Source organism: Gracilinanus agilis, chromosome 6, assembly GCF_016433145.1.
Source record: "Gracilinanus agilis isolate LMUSP501 chromosome 6, AgileGrace, whole genome shotgun sequence".
NCBI lineage: Eukaryota > Metazoa > Chordata > Mammalia > Didelphimorphia > Didelphidae > Gracilinanus > Gracilinanus agilis.
In genome coordinates, this window is record NC_058135.1 from 50,232,347 (window position 1) to 50,257,968 (window position 25,622).

The window sequence follows — 25,622 nt, forward strand, 5'->3', positions numbered from 1 at the left end:
TCTGTCAGCTGATGGCATCAGTTCTGCCTAATTAAAAACTAGATGCTAAATCTCTGGACAAGATTCATTTATAGATTCACAAATAGCTATTTATTACTATAATATCACAAGAGTCAAAACACTATGTTAAAGGACTTTACATAAAACTTATCATTCCTTTTGAAAGGTTTACCTCTTTCTTCAGTATTTCTAGCTCAGTAGGTAAAGACTTCAATTCAGATAGTGTATTAATTTCTTTTTGCAGAGTTGCATTTTCTTTGATTGCTTTATCCAGGTCTTTTTGGAGATCTTTAACTTTTCTTTCCAATTCCACAGTAAGAAGCACATCTAAAAAAGTTTGGGTGAATTAAAAAAATTTTTTTTAATTAAATGTAATTTTTGATGGCCTTAGGAACAAAAATATTTAAAGGATTTGTTCCTTCCTACACCAGTCTAAGAATTTTTTTTCCACTTTTATTTTAAGTTCCAAATTCTTTCTTTCTACTTCCTTTTCCATTGAGAAGGCAAAAAATACAATAACTATACGTCAGATTTTCCCTCTTTTTAACAATAAACCCTTCCCCCTTCCTTCTTAGAATCAATACTATGTATTGGTTCTGAGGCAGAAAAGAAGGGCTAGGCAATGGGGGCTGACTTGTCCAGGGTCACATAGCTGGGAGGTCATATTAGAACCCAGGACCTCCTGTCTCTAGGCTTGGCTATCAATCCACTGAGCCACCCAGCTGCCCATCTTTATCTTGACAACGCATTCAGGTGCTATCCTTCTGGATTTCCAAATTGTCTACTTTCCCTGATGACAGCACCATATGCTAACTTGACCATGTGGATGCCATGTCTCCCTGGTAGAATGAAAGGTTCTTGAATGAATAAATTATTTTCACTTTTGTCTTATAAAAAAACAACCCTGTGCCTACCAAATATGGCAACTTTCTAACAGCAGGCGGGTGATGATAGATGCTACCTGAACTTAATAAGCTGTTAGCATACATAGTGTGGGTTAGGTGACAGTGGTTCCTGGAACAAAAAAACGGAAGCCCCCCCTCCCCACACTCTTTCTATCTTTTGTATTGTTTCCAAGGCAGAAGAACATTACGGGATAGGCAATGGGGGTTAAATGACTTGCCCAGGGTCACACAGCTAGGTAGTACCTGACACCAGATTTAAACCTAGGACCTCCTGTCTCTAGGCCTGACTCTCAATCCACTGAGCCACCCACTTGCCCCACCTCTATATATAAGATTTAAGAGGAAAAGTTCCACCTGGTTTGTAAACAATGAGAGGTATTCAGTTTTTCAACACTTAAAAAATGAATACTTTTTAGGTCCAATATAATATAATTTGCTACAAAAATGTTTTAATTTTAACACATTCCTCACTTTAAGCCAGAATACCAGATGTTAATAATATTTTTCATTAAAATTTAATGAAAAAAAATCAGACTAAAACATCATGGAAGCCTAAAAATGGAGTGGAATGGATTTTTTTCTATTAACAAAAAAAAGATAGAAATACAGACGTTAAACCTAACACATACTTGTTTACAAAATTCCATTTCATTAAGACAATATAACCATTAGTTTACAAATACCTTTTGGATATTTGCCCTCAATAATGGAAGTCAGCTTTGTGATTTCACTAAAAGCAGACTGTAATTCTCTCTCTAGATCAGCTTGCCTTCTCTGGGAACTGTCTCTTCTCTCCTGCAACTGACTTTGGTACACATGATTATCCTTTTCCAGTTGCTTGCATCGACTTGAAAGTTCTTTCTATTAACCAGAACACCAATAGTCAGAGCAATGTGTTAACCTTGTGATCATCAAAACACAACAATACAATCTTTAATGAAAAAAAGAAGTTACCGTTTTTTCTTTCAGCTCTAGGTTCTCACATTTAAGAAATGCTGTTTCTTTCTGGGCATCCAGGGCTATGGTTTCAGTATCACAGAGAGACTGTCTTAAATGCTTTAGTTCTTCATATATTTTCTCACCATTTCCCTAGAAGAACAGAGATGGCAATACATTGATAATATTAGAATACACCTATATGCTATATGGTTGTTTATAAAGTTTCAAACTGTTCTATGAGCATTATGCTAGGTACCCATGCTAGCTAAATGCTTTACAATTATTATCTCATCAAATCTGCAACAACCCTGGGAAGTAAGTGCTATTATCTCCATTTTATAAATGAGAAAACTGGGGTAGTGGTGAAGTGGCTTTCCCAGGGTCACTAGATAGTACACATCTGAGGCTGGAGTTGAACTCAGGTCTTCCTGACTCCAGGCCCAGTCCTCTATCCACCTAGGTGTCTCATGATAATCCTAGGTATCACAGTTATTATTCTCTCTTTGTTTTTTAACTTTATTTTTTCAATCAAGGAGCACTTATTATCCCTCTGGTGTCCTTTATTAGCCAAAAAACAAAATGTGAGTCATGTAGCAAATATGCAGAATAAATCAAAACAAATTCCCTCACTGCCCACCCCCCACCTCATGCTTTTATCATTCTGTATGTTGAATCTATCATCTCACTGTTAGGAGATGGGAAATACCCTTCATTATCAGTTCCCTGAATCAGGTCTGCTCATTGCATTAATCAGAGTTCTTGGGTTTTTCAAAAGTTATTTATCTCTACAGTGTTGATTTCAGGGAGGGATGGGTGGGAGTGAGTGAAAGTGGGGAGGAGGGAGAGAATTTGGAATTCACAATTTTAAAAAAGTTTAAAAATTGTTTTTCCATGTAATTTTCACTTATTACTGATAATAGCAATATAGGTAGTGTGGACTAGGTGATGTAAGGTGTGATTTGTTCCATGCTCACACAGTCTCAGCATTTAGGGGAAATAGATACTTCCTTGATTTAAAAAAAGAAGCCAAACCACCCAAATATTACTGATCAAGTTAAAAACAGATATTCGGATTAACAATGCTAAGTAACATTCCTAGAAGTTATATTTCACTGGAAGATTTTGTGTATCCATCACTATACAGAGAATGTTCATTTTATTTTTTTACCATTGTCTTTTCCATCAGCTGTAATTCTAAAAATTTCTCCTTGATTTGTTCTTCCTTTTCTTTCAGCAACTGTGATTTTGTATTCTGTTCATTCTGGAGGAATCACAGGAAAATGAAAGACAAGTACAAAATGTACAAACAAGTCATCTAAAGCAAAGAAAGTATCAGCACCATTGATTCTGAATAATAAAATATGAGAGCTGGAACCGTGGTGCCATGGTCCAATTTTTCTTCAGGTGAGCTCTTGTTATGGGGGTAGAAGAAAAGGGGGAGGGGGTGAATTCCAAGGCACAGAGAGTCTATCCTCCTCAAGTATGATATCTAGGCAGCAATAACATAAGACATTATTCAAGAAACATTTAATTTCTTACATATCCTGGTATTATCATTACACAGATAAAAGAAAATTACATATTGCAGTTTGCACTTCAGATTTATTAGAATATCACTAGAAAAGCTCACCTAAAAATCCTGATAGTCTGACAATAGGTCTAGGGAATATTATATATCAGTCATCTATTGACTAAGAATTAGAGGATATAAATGCTAGAAGAACAAGTGCTATCTGGGTCCAGCTCTTTCTTCAAAACAGGCCTGAGTTATGAAGTAAAAAAAAACCTACACAGCCAGAAAGGCTACCAATAAAGCCACAATCTGGACAGAACGTAAGATAAACTTACGTGTAGGAGAGTGGTCCTGTCCAAAACTATGTTTTTGTCATGCAGGGAATTCCCAGTACAGAAGCTCCAGCCTTCAAAGTGCATCCACAAATCCTATGTAACTTTTGGTCTTAGAACATTTCCCAGGGCTCTCAGAGGACTTGTCTATGGTCACCCCACTATTATGTGTCTGAAATGAGCCTTTAAGAATGGCTTTCGGCCCACGATGCCACCCTTTTTATCAAACAGACACGTGTCTATTTGGGGGGCAGGCTGTACAGACTCTGTATCCCTGGGGTGACATATTTATGGTAGCAGTTAGAGGCCACCAAACAGAAAAGCCACTGAAGTTAAAATATTGATGGGAAAAGTTTTCCTTTTAAGTTATTTGGCAAAATATATCAAAACCCATTACTGAACTACCCATGAAGCACCAATATGACATTTTGATTTTCCCAGTGCTTTAAATAACATCACACTTGTATTCAGAAAAATCCTCAGTGCCTCAATTCTTAAGAACATCTTCATGTTTCATTATAGCTAATATTTCATGATTCTTTACCTCCTGCTCCTTTATGCTTTGCATTTCCAGAGTCACAAATTCCTCTAACTCGAGCTTTTCATTTAACTTCTGTTCTATTTCTGCATTTTTTCTTTGGAGTTGTTCATAATCTAATATCAGATTGTCGAAGTTAGCACGCAGGGAATTCAACTCACTCTGTACATTCTCCTATGAAGAAAGAAAAATGAGACTTTCAAATTAGAGCATGAGTTGGGTTACAAATTGGGAATCCACAATTGTCACCTGCTTCTATCACAATTCACAATTACCAGCTCTCCTCTATCCCCAATACCAATATTTGTTTTTTCATCCTGAAGATATATATTTATGGATCATTTATTTTCTCCTGTTTTATTCCTTGTTTTCCCCTCAAAAGGGTTCCTTAGTCAACCACTAGGACATATTATTGAAGCATGGAAGTAGAATGACAACAATGTCAGTAGTTCTACTTTGTTCTATCAATCAAGTATTTACTAAGCACCAGGAAAGCCCTGGGTTCGATCTGACCTTTGATATTTCCTAGCTTTGTGACCTGGGCAAGTCACTTAACCTTCAGACTCTGGAGAAGGAAACGGCCCAGTGTCTCTACCCAGAAAACTCACAGGTCACAGGTCACAGGTCAGAGAAGACTGAAGCAGCAGGCAGGCACTGGGCCAGGCCTTGAGGACAGGACAATCGTGGCTTGCAATGAGTTTCTATCTTGATGGGGGGGACAGAGATAGGCAGAATATATACAGCCCACGTGCTCTAAGTCGTTACAGACACAGCACTTTGGGAAGGAGGGCACCAGCAGCTGGAGGATCAAACAAGGCTTCTGAGTGTACATAGAGAGCAGCCAGGGCAAAGCCTCGGAGGGCAGGAAGGGCACTGATCCAATAAAACTGGAGAAACAGGTTGGGGACATGCTGTGTCAGCCTTTAAAACACACACACACACACACACACACACACACAGAGGACAGCTGGGTAGCTCAGTGGATTGAGAGCCAGGCCCAGAGATGGGAGGTCCTGGATTCTAAGACAGAAGATCAGGGTTTTATAACACCCTCCACAGCCCCCCAAACCCTTATTTCCTATCTTAGAATCAATACTAAGTATCTGTTCCAAAGCAGAAGAGCGGTAAGGACTGGGCAGTGGGAGTTCAGTGACTTGCCCAGGTTCACACAGCTGGGAAGTATCTGAGGACAGATTTGAGCCCAGGACCTGCCTTCTCCAGGCCTGGCTCTCAGTCACTGAGCTGGAGCTGCCCCCCTGTGTAGGGATTTCAGAGAACAACAAAGTTTACATTTCATTCTGGAGGTGGTCAGATTTGGGCAGTGTGGAGAGGGCAGCCAGAGATGCCATGGTAGCAGAAGTAACAAGATCATGAGCACTGGCACATGTAAAGTGAGGGGGAGAGAAGCCTCAGGGAATGGATGAACCTCAGGGAAGAGGAGGGCTGCCCTATGTCCACCATATGACATCATTCTCTCCCTTTACAGTAGAGTTTAAAGCCGTCCTTTCAACAAAGCTTTTTCTTCTGCTGAAATGTATTTCTCCTCAGATTCCCTCAGTGCTTTACACATGTCACCTTCCTTTGCACAATACTTCATACTTATTTAGATTTTTATTCTCTCTCTCAAACTACCTTTTAAGCTTTCTACCTTAAAAACATCAAAAAGACTAAATATGGAATCAAATCATTTCGAAGGTGAAACTCTATCCATATATACATATTACAATCTACAAATTGAACCAGAAAAAAATCTTTTGAACATTGGTAATCTGATAATCAAAATGGTAATTCTGTCAAACCTGAATGTTGGGGGCAGCTCTCAGTGGATTGAGAGACAGGCCTAGAGATGGGAGGTCCTGGGTTCAAATCTGGCCTCAGACACTTCCCGGCTGTGTGACCCTGGGCAAGTCACTTAACCTCCATTGCCTAAGGTTTACCAAGCCCTTACCACTCTTCTGCCTTGGAGCCAATTGACTCAAAAGACAGAAGGTAAGGGTTTTAAAAACAAACAAACAAACAAACAAAAAAACAAACAAACAAAAAAAAAACCCTGAATGTTAACTAGAACACCTCATTTCTAAATCAAATATAGGATACCAACACTTTCCTCTCCTGTTCATTCTTATTAATGCTACACTAACATCATAATACTTCACCTGTTGATTATTCTACAGAAAATCTGGACTCTAAAATGTAGATTTTTATCTCTCCTCAGACCATATGTTTTTTGACCCAAACTTCTGTCTATTTTAACAGTTGTATAAGCTACTTAAAGACATGATGAGTTATCCAGTAAAACTTAGGACAATACTAAGTTCTGGGAATACGTGATAGGCTCTTGGTGCTAATGAAAATGATATAAAAGGAGAGGATGTTGAAAGATCAGATTATCACACAAATAGCTTTTCTTATCATATGGTATGTTTAAAAGAGGCTGATATCAGGACTATGAGTGGACAATTCACACACACACAAATTCGATCTCACAAAACACAATGTTCAACCTACCTTTTCTAATATGATTGTTTCACAAAGTTGAACTGAATCCAATAAATCTTGTTCCTGAATCTAGAAAAACAAATTGTTCAGTCAGTACCATAAAATGTCATAATACAATTAAATAAAATTAAGACTGATGAATAATTCTTCACATTTAAAGAAGTCAATATTTTTTTCAGCCAAGAAGTAAAATTTTACAACACAAAGAATTTGGAATACTGTTAATTTAAGAGACCACTTTATGTCTCAGGGAAATAATGTTGGATTCTCATTGTCCTACTTTCTTTTTCAAAATTATTATATAATCTAATGGCCAATCTACATTTTTACTGCTCTTTTGGAATTTCTAGTTCAAAATGATCTAGCAAATAGCAGAATCTCATTTTCTTATACCTGCTTACCATAAAATGTTGATCACATGTCCATAACAAGGTATAATTGGAATAGTGAATCGATAGTGAGCTAATATTTGTAGCACACTCTTTGACATCTCCCTGATCTTCCTAATTCCAGGTTAGAAGTACTATCAATTAAAACAATGTAATAAAAGATTAAATCACTGCACCTGTAGTGTACAATGGAGGCAGCTACATGATTACAGTGATTAGAGTGCCATACTTGCTATCAGCAAGATACTAGTTCAAATCCTGACCCAGAAGCTTGATGTCTGTGTTACCCTAGACAAGTCATTTAACTCACCAGCATCAGTTTCTTTGTCTGTAAAATGAGAGAAAAATGGCACCATCTTCATGGTATTTTTGTGAAGATCAAATTAGATAATATCTATAAAGCACTTTTCAAACCTTAAAGCAATATATCTATGCTATTTTATTATTTATGAGGCACAGAATAGGCATGTTTTATAAATTCTAACGAGAAAATAATTTCTATAGTCTTCTATATAAACATACTTACTAAACAATTTTCCTTTATTTACTAAGTTATGCCAAGTTTATTGATAGTAGAGATACTCAAGAAAATGTGGATCAGAAAAGAATGGTCTATTTCTAGATTCAGAGTTGAATATCCAGCCAAAGGCTGGCAAAACAAAGTGCTGGCACACTTATTAGCACACAAGGGAAAATAGATTTTATTTGCAAAAGTCCTTCAGGAGAGGGGATATATAATTAGGGAGCACAACTAGCACATCACGGGGTCTTTGCAAACTAAACAGGAACCACTGAGGTAGGATATGTTGGTGTCAGGGTTAGAGGCAGCTTGACCCTTACTGGTGTACATAGCCCTTTCTGGGTTATTAGACAGCAACAATACTGTCAATACTGAATAAAGAGTTAACTAGTGTATAATTGGAATTTGGGAGATGACATTTAAAAGTATATATATATATTCTATGGACACGTGGCAACTATCAAACTACATTTCCCGTGGTCCAACGGGTTTCCTGTTCTTTGGGTGTGGGGACACCTGCGTCACCATGCAGAGGACAGTTTAAATGGGATGAGAATCCGAAAGGAGGCTCTCTCTGAGCTAGCAGGCATGGGAAGGTACAAAAGGTAAAATGGCGGAAGCAGTTTGAATTCTTACCGGCGCGTAGTCTAATGATTTTACCAGCATGGCCATGGCTTTAATTAAAATACGAATTTCTATATTTATATCAGTCTTTATCATTTTTAATAATAACACTAGAACCCCAAGATTTACTACTGAAATTATGTCAATAATATTTATAGTATAACACAATATAATGTAATAATATAAAAGCTCCTGTATTATACTATTTAAATTACCTGATTTAGCTTTGTTGCTGGATTCCACTCTATCTCAGATGTTGTTTCAAGAGTATTGCTGAAAATATCAAACTCTGAACATAGAGCTAAAATTAAAGAAAGAAATAAAAGTTTCCCACATGAAAAATCTCAGATAGTTTCTTTCTCTCAAAATTATCCGGGCTTATATGACATATAGTAGAACCGTGTTTATTGTGAAGTGGTGGATTTCAGGGGAGATAGAGTACACTGATGTATATAATACTGATTCATTCATTTTCAAATCTAAGACAACAAAAACATGTACACACACTGTATTTCAATGTACTAAATACTGAGCCACAAAGAGAAGTGAAATCCATGTTAGGCAATAGATGGTCACCAAGAGACAGTATGGTGGAAAAAGTGATGAACTAGGAGGCCAGAAGACCAAGGTTTAAACCATGTCACATACTTCATGTGTGACTGAGCAAAGCAATTTAACTGTGTTAAACTTCAATTTCATCATCTCAAAATGATGATAATAGTACCCACCACAGAGAATACTGTAAGATAAATGAAGCACAAAGCAAATGCCAGCAATTATTCATTTCAAATGTATAGAACATATATATGGCTAGGATTTGTTGGCAATAGGGCTATAGGCAGCTCTGTCCTCACTGATTGCATTTGACTTTATGCAGCCTTGGTTTGGTTGTTAGATATCTACAATATGAGTAAAAACTTAATCAGAATCAAGATTTATTCTTCAAATTACTTCTCATTTGCAAATTTCATTTGTTCCTTTGGTTACGTAACAATATTCCATCATGATTCTCATTACAAATCAATACTGATTAAATTAAATATATAACACTGTATTGAAATGAATAGATGTGATGTAAGTGAAATGATATTTGAAACAATTCTTATGATGTTAAGAATGAGATCATAATCAAAGTTGTTTTGCCAGAATGACTTACATTCATCAGTGTCTGCTATGATAGGTAGAGAAGGCTTGACTGATTTGGCTACAAAGGCCTTTGCTATATCAAAGTCATCCATGTAGCCAATGTCTTTCATTTTGTTCATTTTTCCAGGGCACCAAGTAACTCTTCGTTTTCTTTTGGCCTAAATTACAAGGAAGCAAAATGAAAGGAATACAAAGAAGCAAAATGAAAGGAAAAAGGTTTTGATAAACAATTATATAATTGTGATTCCCATTAAGTACCTTAAAATAAATAGTGACATTCAAAATAAGACAGACTCTTTCCCCCTAAATGTTTTCTCAATAGATCTTTTAATACTTGATAGAACTGCCATTTAAGCTTCACTTTTAAAAATAATTTCATTAAATTTAATTCAATAAATTTAATTTATTAATTTAATAAAATTTTAATAAAATTTAATAAAATTATTAAAGATTTATCAATTGGAACAGGACTTATTTGAATTATTATTATTAGTTATGATTGTAGTACCAGAAAACTGGTAACAAAGTTCCAGTATGTTGTTCAAAATGGCTCTGCATATTGTAGGAAAACAATTCTGGCAACAAGCAGGGATACAAGCCAAGAAAAGGGCAAAGTAATGTCTATGGGGGACATAAGCAAATCTATGATCAAAGGAGGGGTCTCACCAGCACCTTCATCAGAAGACAACATTGCCAATCCTGCTCTAACACCAACTGGGGACAAAACACCTGGCCTCTTTGTAATCTAACGCTACATCACTAATGTGACTCAATCCCTTACTGAGGGGTCGATTTAGCTGAGATTCTACATCTACATCAATGATGTCAAACTCAAAGAGAACTGGACCCCTCAGGATAGCACACTGACATTTTCTAGGTTGTACTGTTTTCATTCCACTAACATTTCCCCAATTATATTTAATCTGCCTAGAGCCAGTTTGACATATACCCTCTGGTACAGTAGTACACAGAGGGGCTGGTCTTGGAGTAAGGAAGTTCTGCATTTGACATCCTAGCTGGGTGACCATAAACAAATGACTAAACTACAATTCTGGACCAAAAAAAAAAATTATTTTGAGCTTCCTGAATCCCTTCTACAGATTTATTATATGAACACAAAGGGAAGGAAAAAGTAGGAAAGTAAATATATGTGATAATATAATATGTATTTATAATTAGGAATAGCATATTTGTATATACTCTAAACAAATATGTAAACATAAATATTAACATGTTTAATACAAACATGATTATATACCTATATGATATAAACTATAAAACTGCTAACATTACAGGGGCAGCTGGGTAGCTCAGTGGATTGAGAGCCAGGCCTAGAGACAAGGAGGTCCTAGGTTCAAATCTGGCCTCAGACACTTCCCAGCTGTGTGACCCTGGGCAAGTCACTTGACCCCCATTGCCTACCCTTACCAATCTTCCACCTATAAGTCAATATATAGAAGTTAAGGGTTTAAAATTAAAAANTCCTAGCTGGGTGACCATAAACAAATGACTAAACTACAATTCTGGACCAAAAAAAAAAATTATTTTGAGCTTCCTGAATCCCTTCTACAGATTTATTATATGAACACAAAGGGAAGGAAAAAGTAGGAAAGTAAATATATGTGATAATATAATATGTATTTATAATTAGGAATAGCATATTTGTATATACTCTAAACAAATATGTAAACATAAATATTAACATGTTTAATACAAACATGATTATATACCTATATGATATAAACTATAAAACTGCTAACATTACAGGGGCAGCTGGGTAGCTCAGTGGATTGAGAGCCAGGCCTAGAGACAAGGAGGTCCTAGGTTCAAATCTGGCCTCAGCCACTTCCCAGCTGTGTGACCCTGGGCAAGTCACTTGACCCCCATTGCCTACCCTTACCAATCTTCCACCTATAAGTCAATATATAGAAGTTAAGGGTTTAAAATTAAAAAACAAAACAAAACAAAAAAAAAAAACTGCTAACATTACAAATAACAAAGTGTATCAATACAAAATACACCAAATATTATCATACTGGGAAGATATACTCATATAAACATTATTATAATAGAAATAACAATCTACCAATATGAAATATTGATAATATATTGTATTAAGATTATATGATATAGAACAATTATTCCAATTTTACCTTCAGATCCTGCTGTATTGTGATAGAGGAGGAGGTCACCAACATCTGTGTTAAATTCTGAATTTTGTCATTCTGTACTTTTTGAAGCAAGTCTTTTTCTTCTAAAAGCTGAGCCAATTGATCTTTCTCCATTGCCTGGACACGAGTTTCTGAAGAAACCTAAAGGATGGATTTATTGTATATTACAGTTTTGATTTTTTTATTTTTAGTAAGGCTACCCTTGAAAGACTAAGAAGTAGTTCAGAAGGATGAGGAGTTTACATGTAAATTAAATACACTACCAGAAGTTATTTCACACATTTCAGGCCTTCTTCAAAGCCAACAAAAAAATCTAATCAATAATTTCCTAAAGGATTTAGTAAAAATACACAAAAATTTCCTCAAAATTTCAGTGTTACTAATAATTAATAATTACCTAGCATGGCCAGGTAAAAAGGACATAATACAATTGAAGCAATTTTGATGAATGAGACCTTATAGGATACAAATAACAGGCATGACAGGACTAGAAGCATAATAATTATGGTGTATTTACAGTATACCACAAATAAGATCAATAAAAAGAACAAATAACTAACAGTGGATAACATCAAAGGACCCATCAGTAATTTAAAAAAAAAAATGAAGATATCATGTCTATGGGGAATTCAAAAAATACAAATAACTAAGAGATATTTTAATTCAAGGATATAAATTTGATCACATTAAAATATCACCAAGACTTCATGGGCTGAGATACTTGCCTGAAATCTAGCTCTTGAAGGGCATATCTTATCCAAAAAGAAAAAGGTTAGATGAAAAGATTATGGAGTAATACTATATCTGATATCTGAATAAGATACATTGATGTAAGAAAATTCAGGAATCCAAGAGAAGAAAGAATGGAGAGCAAATGGGTGAGGATTGCCTAACCCTTACTGCCCTTCTGCCTTGGAACCAATACAGTATTGATTCTAAGATGGAAGGAAAGGGTTTAAAAAAAAAATGGAATAGTGTATAGGGTTGAGAATAATAAGGTATATTTTATACCCTGGATTAAACTTCTTTCTGTATTGGGACAAATCATCCTTTTATTTACCACTATTCTAAGTAGTTTGCACATACCTCCTCCAGTTGTTTTTTCAAATCTATTATTTCCTTCCGATATCTTTTCAAGAGGGCTTCATCATCCAATACCTCATTAACATGAGGCGTATTTTTCATATATTTAGCCGTGCTGGCAAACTGAAAGGAAAAAAATTAATTATTATAAGGAATCATTTAATGAAATGTCTGGGGAAAACATGAATCAGTAACTATATATCCTATTCAATTCAATTCAATTCTGAAGCTTGGTAACCTGTACCAGTTACCACTAATTTTCAAATATTAATTTTAAGATGGATATGACAAAAGAATGTAACTAGCAGAAATAAGTTTCTACTTTATTTGGGCGCCTTAGAAAACTTCCATTTCAACCTCTCTTGTCTTATGCCAAAGAATGAGTAGGCCTTAATGTAGTTAGTTGTCTTTTTATTGCTACAAAAGTACACTAGGTCAAAAACCTCATCTAGAAACAATCACTACAGCATATATCAGAACTCCAAATAATTACAATACTAGTCGGAATGGAATAGGCATGCAAGTGACTATACCTTGAGCTTACAAAGCTAATAATCCATTATCCAATATGGAGGAATGGAAAAGGCATGCAAGTAACTATACCTTGAGCTTACAAAGCTAATAATCCACTATCCAATATGGAGGATACACTTTTGAAAAATGAAATACCAAGTTACTCAACTAGCAAGTGCAGCGATCAAATGTTTTCCCTCTAACCTGCCCCTCTCAACCAGCCTCTTGACTTCCCTTCATCTAATTCTGAAAATGTGGAATCATCTTTGACTCTTCTTTTCCTCCGCACATTGAATCAGTTGCCAACAACCAATAATTTCATCTCAAAAATCTAAATCCTTCCTTTCCTTTCCCAATACTATTACATCTCCATTCAATTGTAATATGAATTTCCCACTTTTAGGGTTACAGAAGGAGTCATGTAGCACATTCTGAACTGGGGTGAATTACCATGATAATTTTCTGAAAAGTCATAATAAGGTCATTGTCAACAGTTTTTGAAAATGATTTGAAAAGTATATGCTGAAAATTACCAAGGGCAGCTAGGTGGCTCAATGAATGGAGAGCCAGGGCTTAGAGCAATGAAGTCCTGGGCTCAAAATTGGCCTTAGACATTCCTAGTTGGGTGACCCTGGGCAAGTCGCTTAACTCCCTCTGTCTAGGACTCACTGCTCTTCTGACTTGGAACCAATAGTTAGTATCAATTCTAAGTTAGAAGATTAAAAAAAAAAAAAAAAGGAAAATTATCTTTATTGATATATCATAATCAGAGTTCCTTTTTCATTTTGCACCTGTAACCACAGGTACTGTCACAAATATGGAGTATCCTGGCCCATCTCCATATTTACTCTGTATGTGATAGAACTACAGGGCCACTCAAGTGAATTACTTATCTTTCTAGGCCCTTCATCATCCCACCCTCTCCCCTCCTCAGCTTCTTGACCAAAATACAGCTTCTGATTTCTCACCATGTACTCCCTGAAACATGTCTATTGCCTTTGCCACCTCCACTGAAAACTGTCTTTTCCCCATGAATCATGATCTTCAGTCCCTCTACTTGGGGCAAGCACTGGTCACTAAGGAAGGGATGCTCTTCTGTTTCCTTGCTTCTGTGACTCTATACAATCCTGGCTCTTCTTCCACTTTCTGGATGGTTCCTCTTCTCTTCCACTGTCATCCAAGGTCTCTCTGATCTTATATCCACTTTCCTATCTCTTCTCTGATTCCCCCCTTACCACACACAGATATACTCTCTGCTCTGGACAAACTGTTCATTAAACCCTAAATGTACTGTATGCTTTCTTACCTCTGCTGTTTGTTATTTCTTTTCTCCTTGAACCTCCCTCCCCCCAACTATTTTAGTCTCTTGAAATCCTTAAAGCTCTACCTCAAAAAGCAACTCTCCTCCAAAGAAGTAAGAAGTTCTCCATCATAATAGCTAGAAGTGATTCCTCCCATCTTTTACCCTTTTATATTTATGTTGTCTGTACTCTTTACATACTCATGACATTGCTCTCTAGACTGCTGAGCTGCCTTTATACTCCCTACTAGACAAGGGTCCAGACTGTCTTCTAAATCTTTTTATCCCAAGTAGGGCCTAGTCACATCCATCATAGAGATTCCATAAGTATATGTTAAGCAATATTTAATGGAAAGCCTGGGAACTCAATCGGTATGAAAGTTTTGCTCTATCAATGAAATCAACTCTCCATTTTCTAACAGCAGCTCTTGGTTTGGATTTCATAGAACATGATACCAGTATGCTAGTTAGTTCCTGATTGTTTGACCCCACCAACCTCCACCAACACTTTCCCCCTTCCTTTTGTATGTTGTCTTCCCCCATTAGACTGGAAGCTCTCTGAAGGCAGGGACATCTTTCTTTTTATTTGTATCCCCAGTGCTTAGCAGCCTGTCTGGCATGTAGTAGGAGTTTCATAAGTGTTTATTGAATTAGACTGTTTAATCTTGGCAATCTTTCCTGCAATAATTTTGCATTTTACAAAGTTAAAAACAACAACAAACAACCTACTTACTTGAAGTGTACTAAGTGTTTCATCAAGAGAGACTGGAGTAATAGTGCAGATAATAAGTGTTTTTGCATTTCCTCCCAAAGAATTTTGGAGAATTCGAGTCAGTTTGCTATCTCGATAGTTTATGAAACCTCTTGCAATGAAAAATAGGGTGGAAAGAAAAAAAAATTAGTAACCTTTACATATTCAATAAAAAAGCATTTATTAAAATAAAGCTCATTTCCTAAACAGTAATATAACAATATATTAATGTTTAAGAAGCAATCGTGTCATACAACTAACGAAGTAGTCTTCATTTTTATTAATTTTCTATAAGCAACATCAGGAGGCCAAAATCATTACTATTGTGCAGCTTAACAAAATGGAGCATGAAGTTCAGTCATATACATAAAGTTCACTGAGTCACAAAGATTTTCTACAGCAAAAACAAATATATTTTTCATTCAATTGTTATTCAAGTGTTACCCTGTTCAAATGATTAGACAACCAAAAGTATGTGAAACAGTATTATTTACCCAGGTTGTCCATCACTAAGTTTCTTGATCACTTGTCCCAATATAAACAAGCTCCTATTAATATTGCAGCCTTCTTTGAGTCGAACTCCTACAATCAAAAAAAAAAATTTTTTTAATGTAAATTTTGAATAAGCTGCCTTATTTATCTAATAAATTACTGGGACTAGAATGCAGATGAAAGCAACTCGCACCTATCACATTGGCTAATATGACAGGAAAAGAAAATGACAAAAGCTGAAGGGGTTATGGGAAAATTGTGACAATAGTTGGTGGAGTTGTGAATTGATTCAAATGCTCTGGAGAGCAATCTGAAACTATTGCCCAAAGGGCTACAAAAAGTCAGGAAGGCCTAAGCTCAAATCTGGTCAGACATTCACTGGCTGTCTGACTCTGGACAAGTCACTTTACTTCCTCAGTTTCCTCAGGTATAAAATGGGAACAATAATAGCACACCTCTCTCTCAGGGCTGTTGTGAGAATCAAACAACATGACATCTGTAAAGTACTTTGCAAGCCTTAATGTATTTTATCAATGCTAGCTAGTATTATCCACCTTTGTTAGTATTGCTATATAAGGAGCTATCACCTTCATGGCTATCTTTTTGCTCACATTCAACATGAGCCCTACAAGAGAAGATAAGTAAGTGTAATGAAAGATTTACTGTCCTGAGAACAAGATAAAACCGATTTTGCTAACTATTTTGCTTGTCTCAAGGACAACCTGTGAACGAGTCTTCCATTTAGCTCTAATGTCCCTTTACTTTTTTTTAATTTTGAGAATGATTCAGTTTCTCTAGCAGTTTATCACCTTATTAATCCCTGGAGGGAGATGTCTATTTTGAGAACTAATATTTATAGACAGAATTAATTCTTAGTCTCTTTATACCACTGACCACATTTTATACAACATAATAGTATATGAAAGATGGCACAGGATGGAAGGCCATTTGTTGGCACATACACACACCTTCCCTGCCCCCATTTCCTCTTCATGGATTGCTATGGACAACTTGCTGGGGTCAAGCCTCTCAAGGACCAGACTTGGGCTGGGGTCTGGAACCTTCTACCATACTTTTCTGGGACTGCAGATCCTGCCACCAGAGCTTGTGACTTGTGGCAAAGCCGTTTCAACCAGAGAATCCCCACTTCCATGACACAATGAGGCATCGGAGTGGAGGTTTGACTCCGATGCTTCATTGTAGCAACATAAAGACCCTGACAGTGAACTCTCCAAGGAACTGTAATAAGGCACTTCAGAAGAAGATAGATCTAACTGTAAAATTCATACAGGAAAGAAACCCACACAAAAGTAAAAAATGTGGGATGTCAAACCTGTGGCCCTCATTACAGCCCACAACACTTACATTTTGGTCTGGTTTAGACCATACTTGGAATTGTGAAATATTCATAAAATAAATAAAAAAACACCTAAGAACACAAAGACTGTTAATATGTGATTTTCTAAGTCTATATGCAGCCCATTAGAATCTTATGCAGAGTTATGGACTCATATGGTCCATTTCTATTTAAATTTGACAGTGCTATCCTAGAGAACAAGGAGCAAATTCATATTGGAAAGAAACATCATAAAAATCTAAGACAAAAATATTTTGTGGATTCTTTTTACCTTCAGCTCCGGTTTGACTGGCTCTTTCACTGCCTGCGAGATCAACAAGATTCTACAAATTCAATGTAAGAGAGAATACATTGAATTATTAGGAAAATTAAAAATCTTTTAAAAAATAAAAATATGATACCTCACCAATTTATGTCTACAGTTTTAACCAATACATACACACAAATTCTCTCTCTCTCCTTCTTCCTCCCTCCCTCTTCTGGATAAGTCATCTAAAGCCCAAGTGAGGTCAAGAGAAGAACTGGGTCTCTTGGCTCAAAGGCCTGCCTTCAGACATCCCTTTTTCAACAATGGTCAAAACAGGCATTTCTTATTTTAACCCTATACTTCTGTTCATAACACAGACCTTGAGACATAGCCTGTATTCAGTATATACACTGGATACACAGTAAGCATATCAAATGCATGCTGAGTGCTGCCCAGATAGTTTTACTTGTAACAAGTAGACATTTGTAAACTTTTAAACAACTGGGACACATTCCACATCTGACCTGTATCTAATAAAAGCCAAAGCCATAATGTTGTGGTCTTTATGGTTTTCAATTTTTGATTTGGTTTGAATTAGCCTGCAAAAGAATTACTGTTGTAGATTCTTGAGCAGAGATTATTATCTTTACTGAAAATTAAGTAACAATAGCCAGACAATATCACAAGAGATGATCAAAAGGATGGGGAAAGCGATCGGAAAAAAAGAAGCCAACTAATAGATTATTACAGTAATAAAGATTTGAGAGGAGGAATGCCTCAGGTAGCAGTCATGGAAGTGGAGAAATAGAACATTTGGTAACTAACTGAAAATAGTGGACAAGGGAATCATAGAAGATCTGGACTTGGTGATAAAGAATGAGGTTACTCTCAGGGTTTAGGAAGAAATGAGCTTGGTTTAAAAAAAATATCCAAGGAGGCACCTGGAGAGGAGAGACTGGAGGAAGACACCTAGTGCAGGCTGAAGATAAAGACTTGGTAGTCATTAGAAAGTTCTGAGAGTAGAGAGATACTTGCTTAGAAAAACAGAGAAACAAGGGTGGTAGGGGTGGGGTAGATAACAGAAGATAAAGCACCTAGTTAAGGGGAGGCACAACAAAGAGAAACAGACAGGAAGAGAACAGGTAGGATGAGAGCATACCTCTGTGAGGTAATTCTGCCAAAAGGGTTAAACAGAGGCTGGATCTCTGTCCTGATTTTAAAGAAGTAAGTCCTGAGGCTGGATGGGAGCTTAAGGGACCTCAACCTTTCTAAGCAAATCAGTTCAGTTCAAATATTTTGTACATCTACTGCTGTGGAGTTAGTGATGAACAAAAAATGATCCTTAGTCTCATTTTATGGTTACTACCACTTATAAGTGGGAATAAAATACATCTATAAATAAATTCTGACTTGCCCAAGGTCACACACATCTAGTGTTGTCTTGAGAATGGATTCGAACTTGACTTGTCCTGACTCCAAGTGCAGTATACAACCTACTGCTCCACTGGCTGCCTCTAATACGGATTATCAAAAATCTGGAGATGTCATGGAGACAGAACTGACAAAATCTAGCCATTGATTGGATATGGGGTAAGGTAGAGTGAAAGTTAAGGACGATTTCAATTATAAACTCATATTTATGAGTCTTATACTAAGACAGAAGGGAAGGGTTGGGGGGAAAAAAAAAGATGGTAATGAAATTTTTGCATAAGAAAATTCACTGGGGTCTGGGCTTATCTTTTGTGGATATCCCCAAGTGCTTAAAAGTTATTCTTAAAATGCAGCTTATATTCAAAGACTATAGAAAAAACTTCTCAACTATGTTGTTTCTGAAAGATGATTGGAAACTTGAAGAAGTTCAGGATCCACAGCTTAGATTTAGGGTAGGTTTGCCTCAGTCCCAGCCCTAAGACAGGAGGTGGGAAGTGGGGGACATTTGTCTTCAGCATTTTCCACTTTCCTTTCCAATGCTCCTTGCTTCCTTCCACTATATTCATCCTATTCTGTATTCCATTCTTACGGGTTAGCAAACCATTTCATTATGTCAGCTGATAATAGCTTAAGGTTCTATCCTAACTATATCTATAATTTTAAAAGGATAGCAGTCCAGGTATGAACCTTGGTTATATTTTAGGGGTACTCAAAAACAACACTTATGAGCTATGTGCTCATTTTTACCAAGTTAAATACTGAACCAAGGGCACGGAACTTAGCCTGCTTCTGGACAAAAGGGAACTCAAAAACAAAATAATGAAACCTGGCACAGGTAATGAGGATACTGATGTTTAAAAATATTTCAATAACATTTTTCTTTCTTTTCTTTTTTAAAACCCTTCCCCCTTCAGTCTTACAATCAATACAAGTGTATTGGTTCCAAGGCAGAAGAACAATAAGGACTAGGCAATGGGGGTTAAGTGACTTGCCCAGGGTCACACAGCTAAGAAGTATCTGAGGCCACATTTGAACCCAGGGCACCTCCTGTCTTTGGACCTAGCTTTCGGTGCACTTCCTGTCCCTCCCCACCCAATCTTTTTTTTTTTTTAAAAACAAAATTCCACCTATTATTCCATTGTTAATGACATGGTAATTTAATATGGAAAGCTATCTATCTTTAAAATTTAGTTCCATTTCTTATGTTTTGAGTACATGTACAACCCAGATAGAATTGCTTGTCAAACTCTGGGAAAAGGGAAGAGGAAGGGAGGGAGCCAACATGAATCATATAAATTTGGAAAACTTAAGTGTAAATTTTTTATTAAAATAAAATAAAGATAAAACTCAAATTTAAAAAATTTATATTCCTAATGACAAGAATTGTCAGAGAAGCAATGGAAATCATCTGCTTTGCCCAGTATGGTGAAGTAGCATTCTTAAATAAGACTTACCAAATGAGATACCATGACAGCTCCATCACAGTTAGAAGGGTCACCTTTTTCTCGACTTTCCAATATCTAGGTAGAAGAGGCAGGAAAATCATGTAATTTTAATTGGAAAATTTAAAAATTTTTAAAAGGAGAGAAAGGACTACCCACCATTCTGAAAATCGTATGGGAACGACTACTTCTCTGATTCATTTTTGTTTTCCCGTAGTGCCTGTTTCCTGCAAAATGATTCATATTTCAGCTGAAGGTACTGGAGTCATAGCAAGTCATAGTGTAGGAAAATGACCCTAAAATTTTTTCATTTTAAAAGTTATATAAGACACTGAACTTTTAAGAAAAATTATACTGTAAAGGTTGGTTTCCTAAATTTTTTTCAAGAAATATATTGAGAAGTCTTACGCTCTCCTTTTTTGATCCACTGCAGAGCCAGTTCTGGTGTGGAGACAACCTCTTCTGTGAGATCAGCTACATACACATTTCTCTGTAACAATTTTAAATCACAGAAATATGAGAGATTCCTGAAGTCCTCCAATATAAAAGGAGATTTATATAATTACAGATATCATGTTAAATTAATTGAAATTGAAAATAAACAGTTGCATCCTAAAATGATGGCATTGGATAGGTAAGATGAAAAATGTACAAGCAGACTATGACTCAAACTAAATCCAAATATGATTCTCTCATCTCTAGACCTTTCAACCAAATGCTAAAACTTCTAGAATTTTATAAACATGTAAGGGACAGATTTTTAAAAGAAGTTTATTTAATTAATTTAGAGTATTTTCCCATAGTTACATGAATCATGTTTTTCCCCTCTGCTCTCCCCACCCCCCTCCCATAGCCAAAGAGCAATTCCACTGGGTTTTACATGTGTCATTGATCAAGACTTATTTCCATATTATTAGTATTAGACCTATTTCCATATTATTAGCATTAGGTGAAAAACGTAGCTGTAAGTCACTTACATTGAAATCTTCCCGAATTTCTAAAGGTTTCATTTTCCTGGTGTCACAGAGTAAATCTGTTATGGTTTCATTGTAAATTTCCATATAGGATACACGTAATAGAAATTCTCTTTCAGGAATCTACAAGAAAAAAAAAAGTTAAGAAAATACTATATAAGAGAATCTAATGAGCATTCATGAGGATAAGGCAGGCAATTTTCTATAAAAGACCATAGAGATGGGAGGTCCTGGGTTCAAATGTAGCCTCTGACACTTTTTAGCTGTGTGACCCTAACCAAGTCACTTAACCCCCATTGTTTAGCCCTTATAGATCTTTTGCCTTGGAGCCAATACAGATAGAAGATAAGGGTTTAAAAAAAAAAAGTCATGATCTCACAACATTTACTTATAGAAACATTACATTTATAATTTTATTTAAGAGGGAGTAAAATTAACTTAAAGATTAAGCCCCTAAGAAGGATTAGTATATTTATGAACTAGAAAAATCAACTAATTATCATTTACATGCCATGTATCTGTGTAACACTTCACAATTTATTTCACAATCATCATTCTACTTGATCTCTATTGTAGGAAAATATAAGTAATGGGGTCACCAGGGATATTAAAAATCAACTATGGGGTTTGTGGGAACACTCTCTGGGATGTAAGAGAGACTAAAACTGAACACTGAAGTCTTGTACAGCTACACCACTCCGAACTGAAAAAATAACAGCCAACTGTCACTCTGGCCAGAGGCCTTGAATTAACTGACAAGGTAACAAGGTGAAATTGGGTTTTAATTAGAAACAACTAAAAGGAGGGATAGGAGCGACTACTCTAAAATCTTAACACCTAATAACAAAAGCCAAAGGGATAGGGAAGGACTTATTCACTACACTAATCTAAGCTATCTAACTAACAGGGGCCAAGGAGCTATAATGGAGTCTCTGGGTTTCTGCCTCAAACCTGGAACCTGCCAGGCTTGAGTGCAGCTAGGGTTTGTGGCTTTGGGATTTCTCACTGCAATCCACTGATGATCTGTGGATGCCAGGAGCTAAAGATGTCTCAGGAACCAAGTAGTAAGGGGTTTGCTTGAAGCACTGTCCTCTTCTCTTGGCTCTGTAGATCTTGTTCTTTCCTTAAACGCCACATCACACAGGATCCAGGGGAAAACAGGAAACAGGGTGTCCTTTGCTCTGAGGTCTCCCAGGCTGGCAACAGTTTTTGCCTACCACTAATGGAGTCCACACACAGAACACAGATAAGACTTCCTCCTCCTTCATTCCAACCTGGAATTCCCAGCTCCAGCTCCTTCCTGCTAGGTACTTCCTAATCAATACCTAATAACTAGCTAATCTAATCTTACTCATAACACTATGAAAGATGAAATACATTATTATACTTGATCTCAACATAGCATGAAATCCAGTATTCTCTCCAGTACACAAAAGAGGAAACAGGTACGTTGTTTAAGTGACTGGGCCAAGATTACACAGCTGCTTCGTGCCACTGTCCCCACCCTCCACCAATTTGTTCCTTGTAATGCATTTTGTATTTACTGAGGTAGAGGTGGCACATAGCAGACAAAAGACATAAATTCACTGTGGATCTAGTAACATTCTTAGGAAGAGCAAAGTTTATTTACTTTGACTAAATGGAATATCTTTAAATTTATCTGACTTAATCAAATCTTCAACTAAAGTTTCCCAGTCTCCAGTATCAATCATTTGGTAAACCAAGTTTCCCCAAAGCTTCTGGGATACATTTGATTAATTTTTTATTCTTTCCGAACAGTAGTTGACACTGAATGCAATGCAGTTGAAAGTCATGAGAATTCTTTTAGAATGACAATTATCCAGGTAAGTCTGTCAAGATTTTTTTTAAATGGTAGCTAATCTCTTTGCTAAATCTGGATAAGGAAGAGAGTGAATGTATAATGCAGGGTATGTGCACCAACAGCAGTGGCAGCTACATACCACTCCCAAATACTCGACCAATTCTAACAATTTTAATTTCAAGTTCTTTAGCTACAGTTTCTAGCTCAGTTTGATTTTTATCAGATTGGTGATAAATTTTATCTAGAAACACTTCAAAATTATTAACATATTTTATTTCAGGTACTGACGAATCAAGTGATATCACTAAATCCAATGGCTTTTTTTTTACTGGGACTATTCTTTCATAGCCTCATTTTGCTATTTGACACTGTAGACTGACCCCTCCTTGATATTCACCACTTTTTCAGCTTCCACAGTTCTCCAATCCCATTTGCTTTCCTACCTCTCTGAATATCCCTGCCTTCATCACAGATTTACTATAATTCTCCAGTTCCCCTATAACTTCTCTCTCTATTCCTTTCCTCAGTGATCTCATCCATTCCTGTGGCTTCCATGATCACTTTTATTCACTGACCACTAAATTTATAGCTTTGCCTAAATCTCTCTGATTTCTAATGCTGCATCTCAACTGCTTCTTCAGTATCTCCAACAGGACATCTTATCACCACCTGAAATTCAACATGTCCAAAATTGAACCCTTCATCCTTTTCCCAACAATTCTAATCCCTACTGAACACATCTCTAATCTACCAGCCACCCAAGAGTTTTCATGCCTTGATTCCCCCCGCCACTCCCTCATTCCATACATCCAATAGTCAAGCCATGTCAATACCTCCCGAGCACTTCATGTGTCCATGTTCTCAATTTCCACATTACTTTGTATATAATAAATAATAATAAATTCAATTCAGCACTTCTAGAGACATTATATACAAAGTGCTCTTTCTAATTGCCTTTCACATTTGGGGAGGTTGAACAATTAAATAAACATTTATTAAGTGCCTACTCCATTCCAGATACCTTCTAAGCAGTAGGGACACAAAAATAGGCAAGAGTCCCTGCCCTAAAGGGGCTCACAATCTAACCTTAGTCTTGTGGATCTGTTTTTGCTGACATTTGGCTCTTTTATAGCCGATGAGAGGTTCATGTCTCCGTTTATTACAAAAATATATATAACAGGAGTTCTTTAGGACTTTTTTCAGGAAGTAGTATCTATAGCAAATTATGTAGATAAGAAGGACAAAGAAGAAAAGAAAATGGGAATCTATGCTTTTTCTGGTGTTGGTCAGCACTGACAATAAAATAGGTATAACTAAAATAAATTGTGGTAGTTTTTCTGTTTGGTGAAGAGGGATGATCTTTATCTTCCTTATGCTTGACAAATTAATAATTTAGCTAAGTAACTTACCTCCTGAATCTTTTGGAAAATATCATGAATTGCTTTAGGTATTACACCCAAACCATCTGCTGAACCCATCATTGTATAGGTTTTTCCTGAAGCAGTCTGTCCATATGCAAATATTGTACCTGAGAAAAGAAACAAAAACCCTCATCTAAATGTCAGTGCTCAAAACTGTCATTTAAGAAATGGTTATTAAATAACCAAAGGCAATCACAAAGGTTAACTGCAGGCATTAAAACCTTACCATTGTAACCTTGTATGGCAGAACGAATAATTGGCACTGCTATTTCTTCAAATACCTTTTCCGTGGTTTCATTAGAATGAAATACACGATCTAAAGAGAAGTAGACAAAAGTTAGTGACAGATGCTAGCCCAGAAAAGTCAACAATGTTTACATTTGATGTTAAACTCAAAAAGAAATGGAGGCCAGGGCAGCTGGGTAGCTCAGTGGATTGAGAGTCAGGCCTAGAGACGGGAGGTCCTAGGTTCAAATCTGGCCTCAGACACTTCCCAGCTATGTGACCCAGGGCAAGTCACTTGACCCCCATTGCCCACCCTTACCACTCTTCCACCTAATACACAGAAGTTAAGGGTTTAAAAATGTAAAAAATAAAATAAAAAAGAAATGGAAGTCACTAAAATGTACATCAGGATCCCTGTGGGTTTCGTGTTGACTTTTAAGTTTTAAAATGTAATAATATCTATGTTAAATATTTCTGATTATATTTTAATCCAGTTCAGGCCACATTCAGGGACTACTACAGGCCATCTTTGACACTCCCAGTATATAATTTGATCTGTATCTAAAGAAGTAGAATACTGAAATCTCAAAAGTAGAATAAAATATGTTAATGTCATAGCTAAAATAGGATCATGGAATTAAAGATAAATGATCTAGGAAGGATCCTAGATGTTGAGTCTACATCCTCATTTTTTTACAGATGAGGAAAATGCCTTTCCCAAGACCACATAGATAATAAGAGGCAGAGCTAATAAACAAGAAAGAGGTAAGAGAGGTGAATGAAGTCCTAGAAAAGTTAGATCTAATTGATATGTGGAGAAAAATAAATAGGGACAAAAAGGAATACACCTTCTTCTCAGCTGCACATGGCATATTCACGAAGATTGACCATGTTATAAGGACATAGAATCATTGCAAACAAATGCAAAAGAGCAGAAATAATAAATGTAACCTTCTCAGATCATAATGCAATAAAAATAATAATTAGT

At 36.3% G+C, this 25,622-nt stretch overlaps 1 protein-coding gene across 1 annotated transcript in view; it reads right to left on the bottom strand.

Annotated features, from left to right (window-relative positions):
- Positions 1-25,622, bottom strand: part of CENPE (centromere protein E) — a 95,898-nt gene that overhangs the window by 45,653 nt on the left and 24,623 nt on the right. The window contains exons 3-20 of the mRNA XM_044681632.1: positions 24,636-24,725; positions 24,398-24,516; positions 21,170-21,289; positions 20,601-20,682; positions 20,352-20,419; positions 20,205-20,270; positions 17,344-17,395; positions 15,718-15,805; positions 15,206-15,335; positions 12,663-12,782; positions 11,559-11,717; positions 9,416-9,563; positions 8,475-8,560; positions 4,192-4,401; positions 3,013-3,105; positions 1,860-1,994; positions 1,589-1,766; positions 173-327 (exon numbers count right to left, since the gene is read on the bottom strand). Of these exons, the coding sequence (XP_044537567.1) occupies positions 173-327; positions 1,589-1,766; positions 1,860-1,994; positions 3,013-3,105; positions 4,192-4,401; positions 8,475-8,560; positions 9,416-9,563; positions 11,559-11,717; positions 12,663-12,782; positions 15,206-15,335; positions 15,718-15,805; positions 17,344-17,395; positions 20,205-20,270; positions 20,352-20,419; positions 20,601-20,682; positions 21,170-21,289; positions 24,398-24,516; positions 24,636-24,725 (2,099 nt within the window). The remainder of the gene's footprint in view (positions 1-172; positions 328-1,588; positions 1,767-1,859; positions 1,995-3,012; positions 3,106-4,191; positions 4,402-8,474; positions 8,561-9,415; positions 9,564-11,558; positions 11,718-12,662; positions 12,783-15,205; positions 15,336-15,717; positions 15,806-17,343; positions 17,396-20,204; positions 20,271-20,351; positions 20,420-20,600; positions 20,683-21,169; positions 21,290-24,397; positions 24,517-24,635; positions 24,726-25,622) is intronic.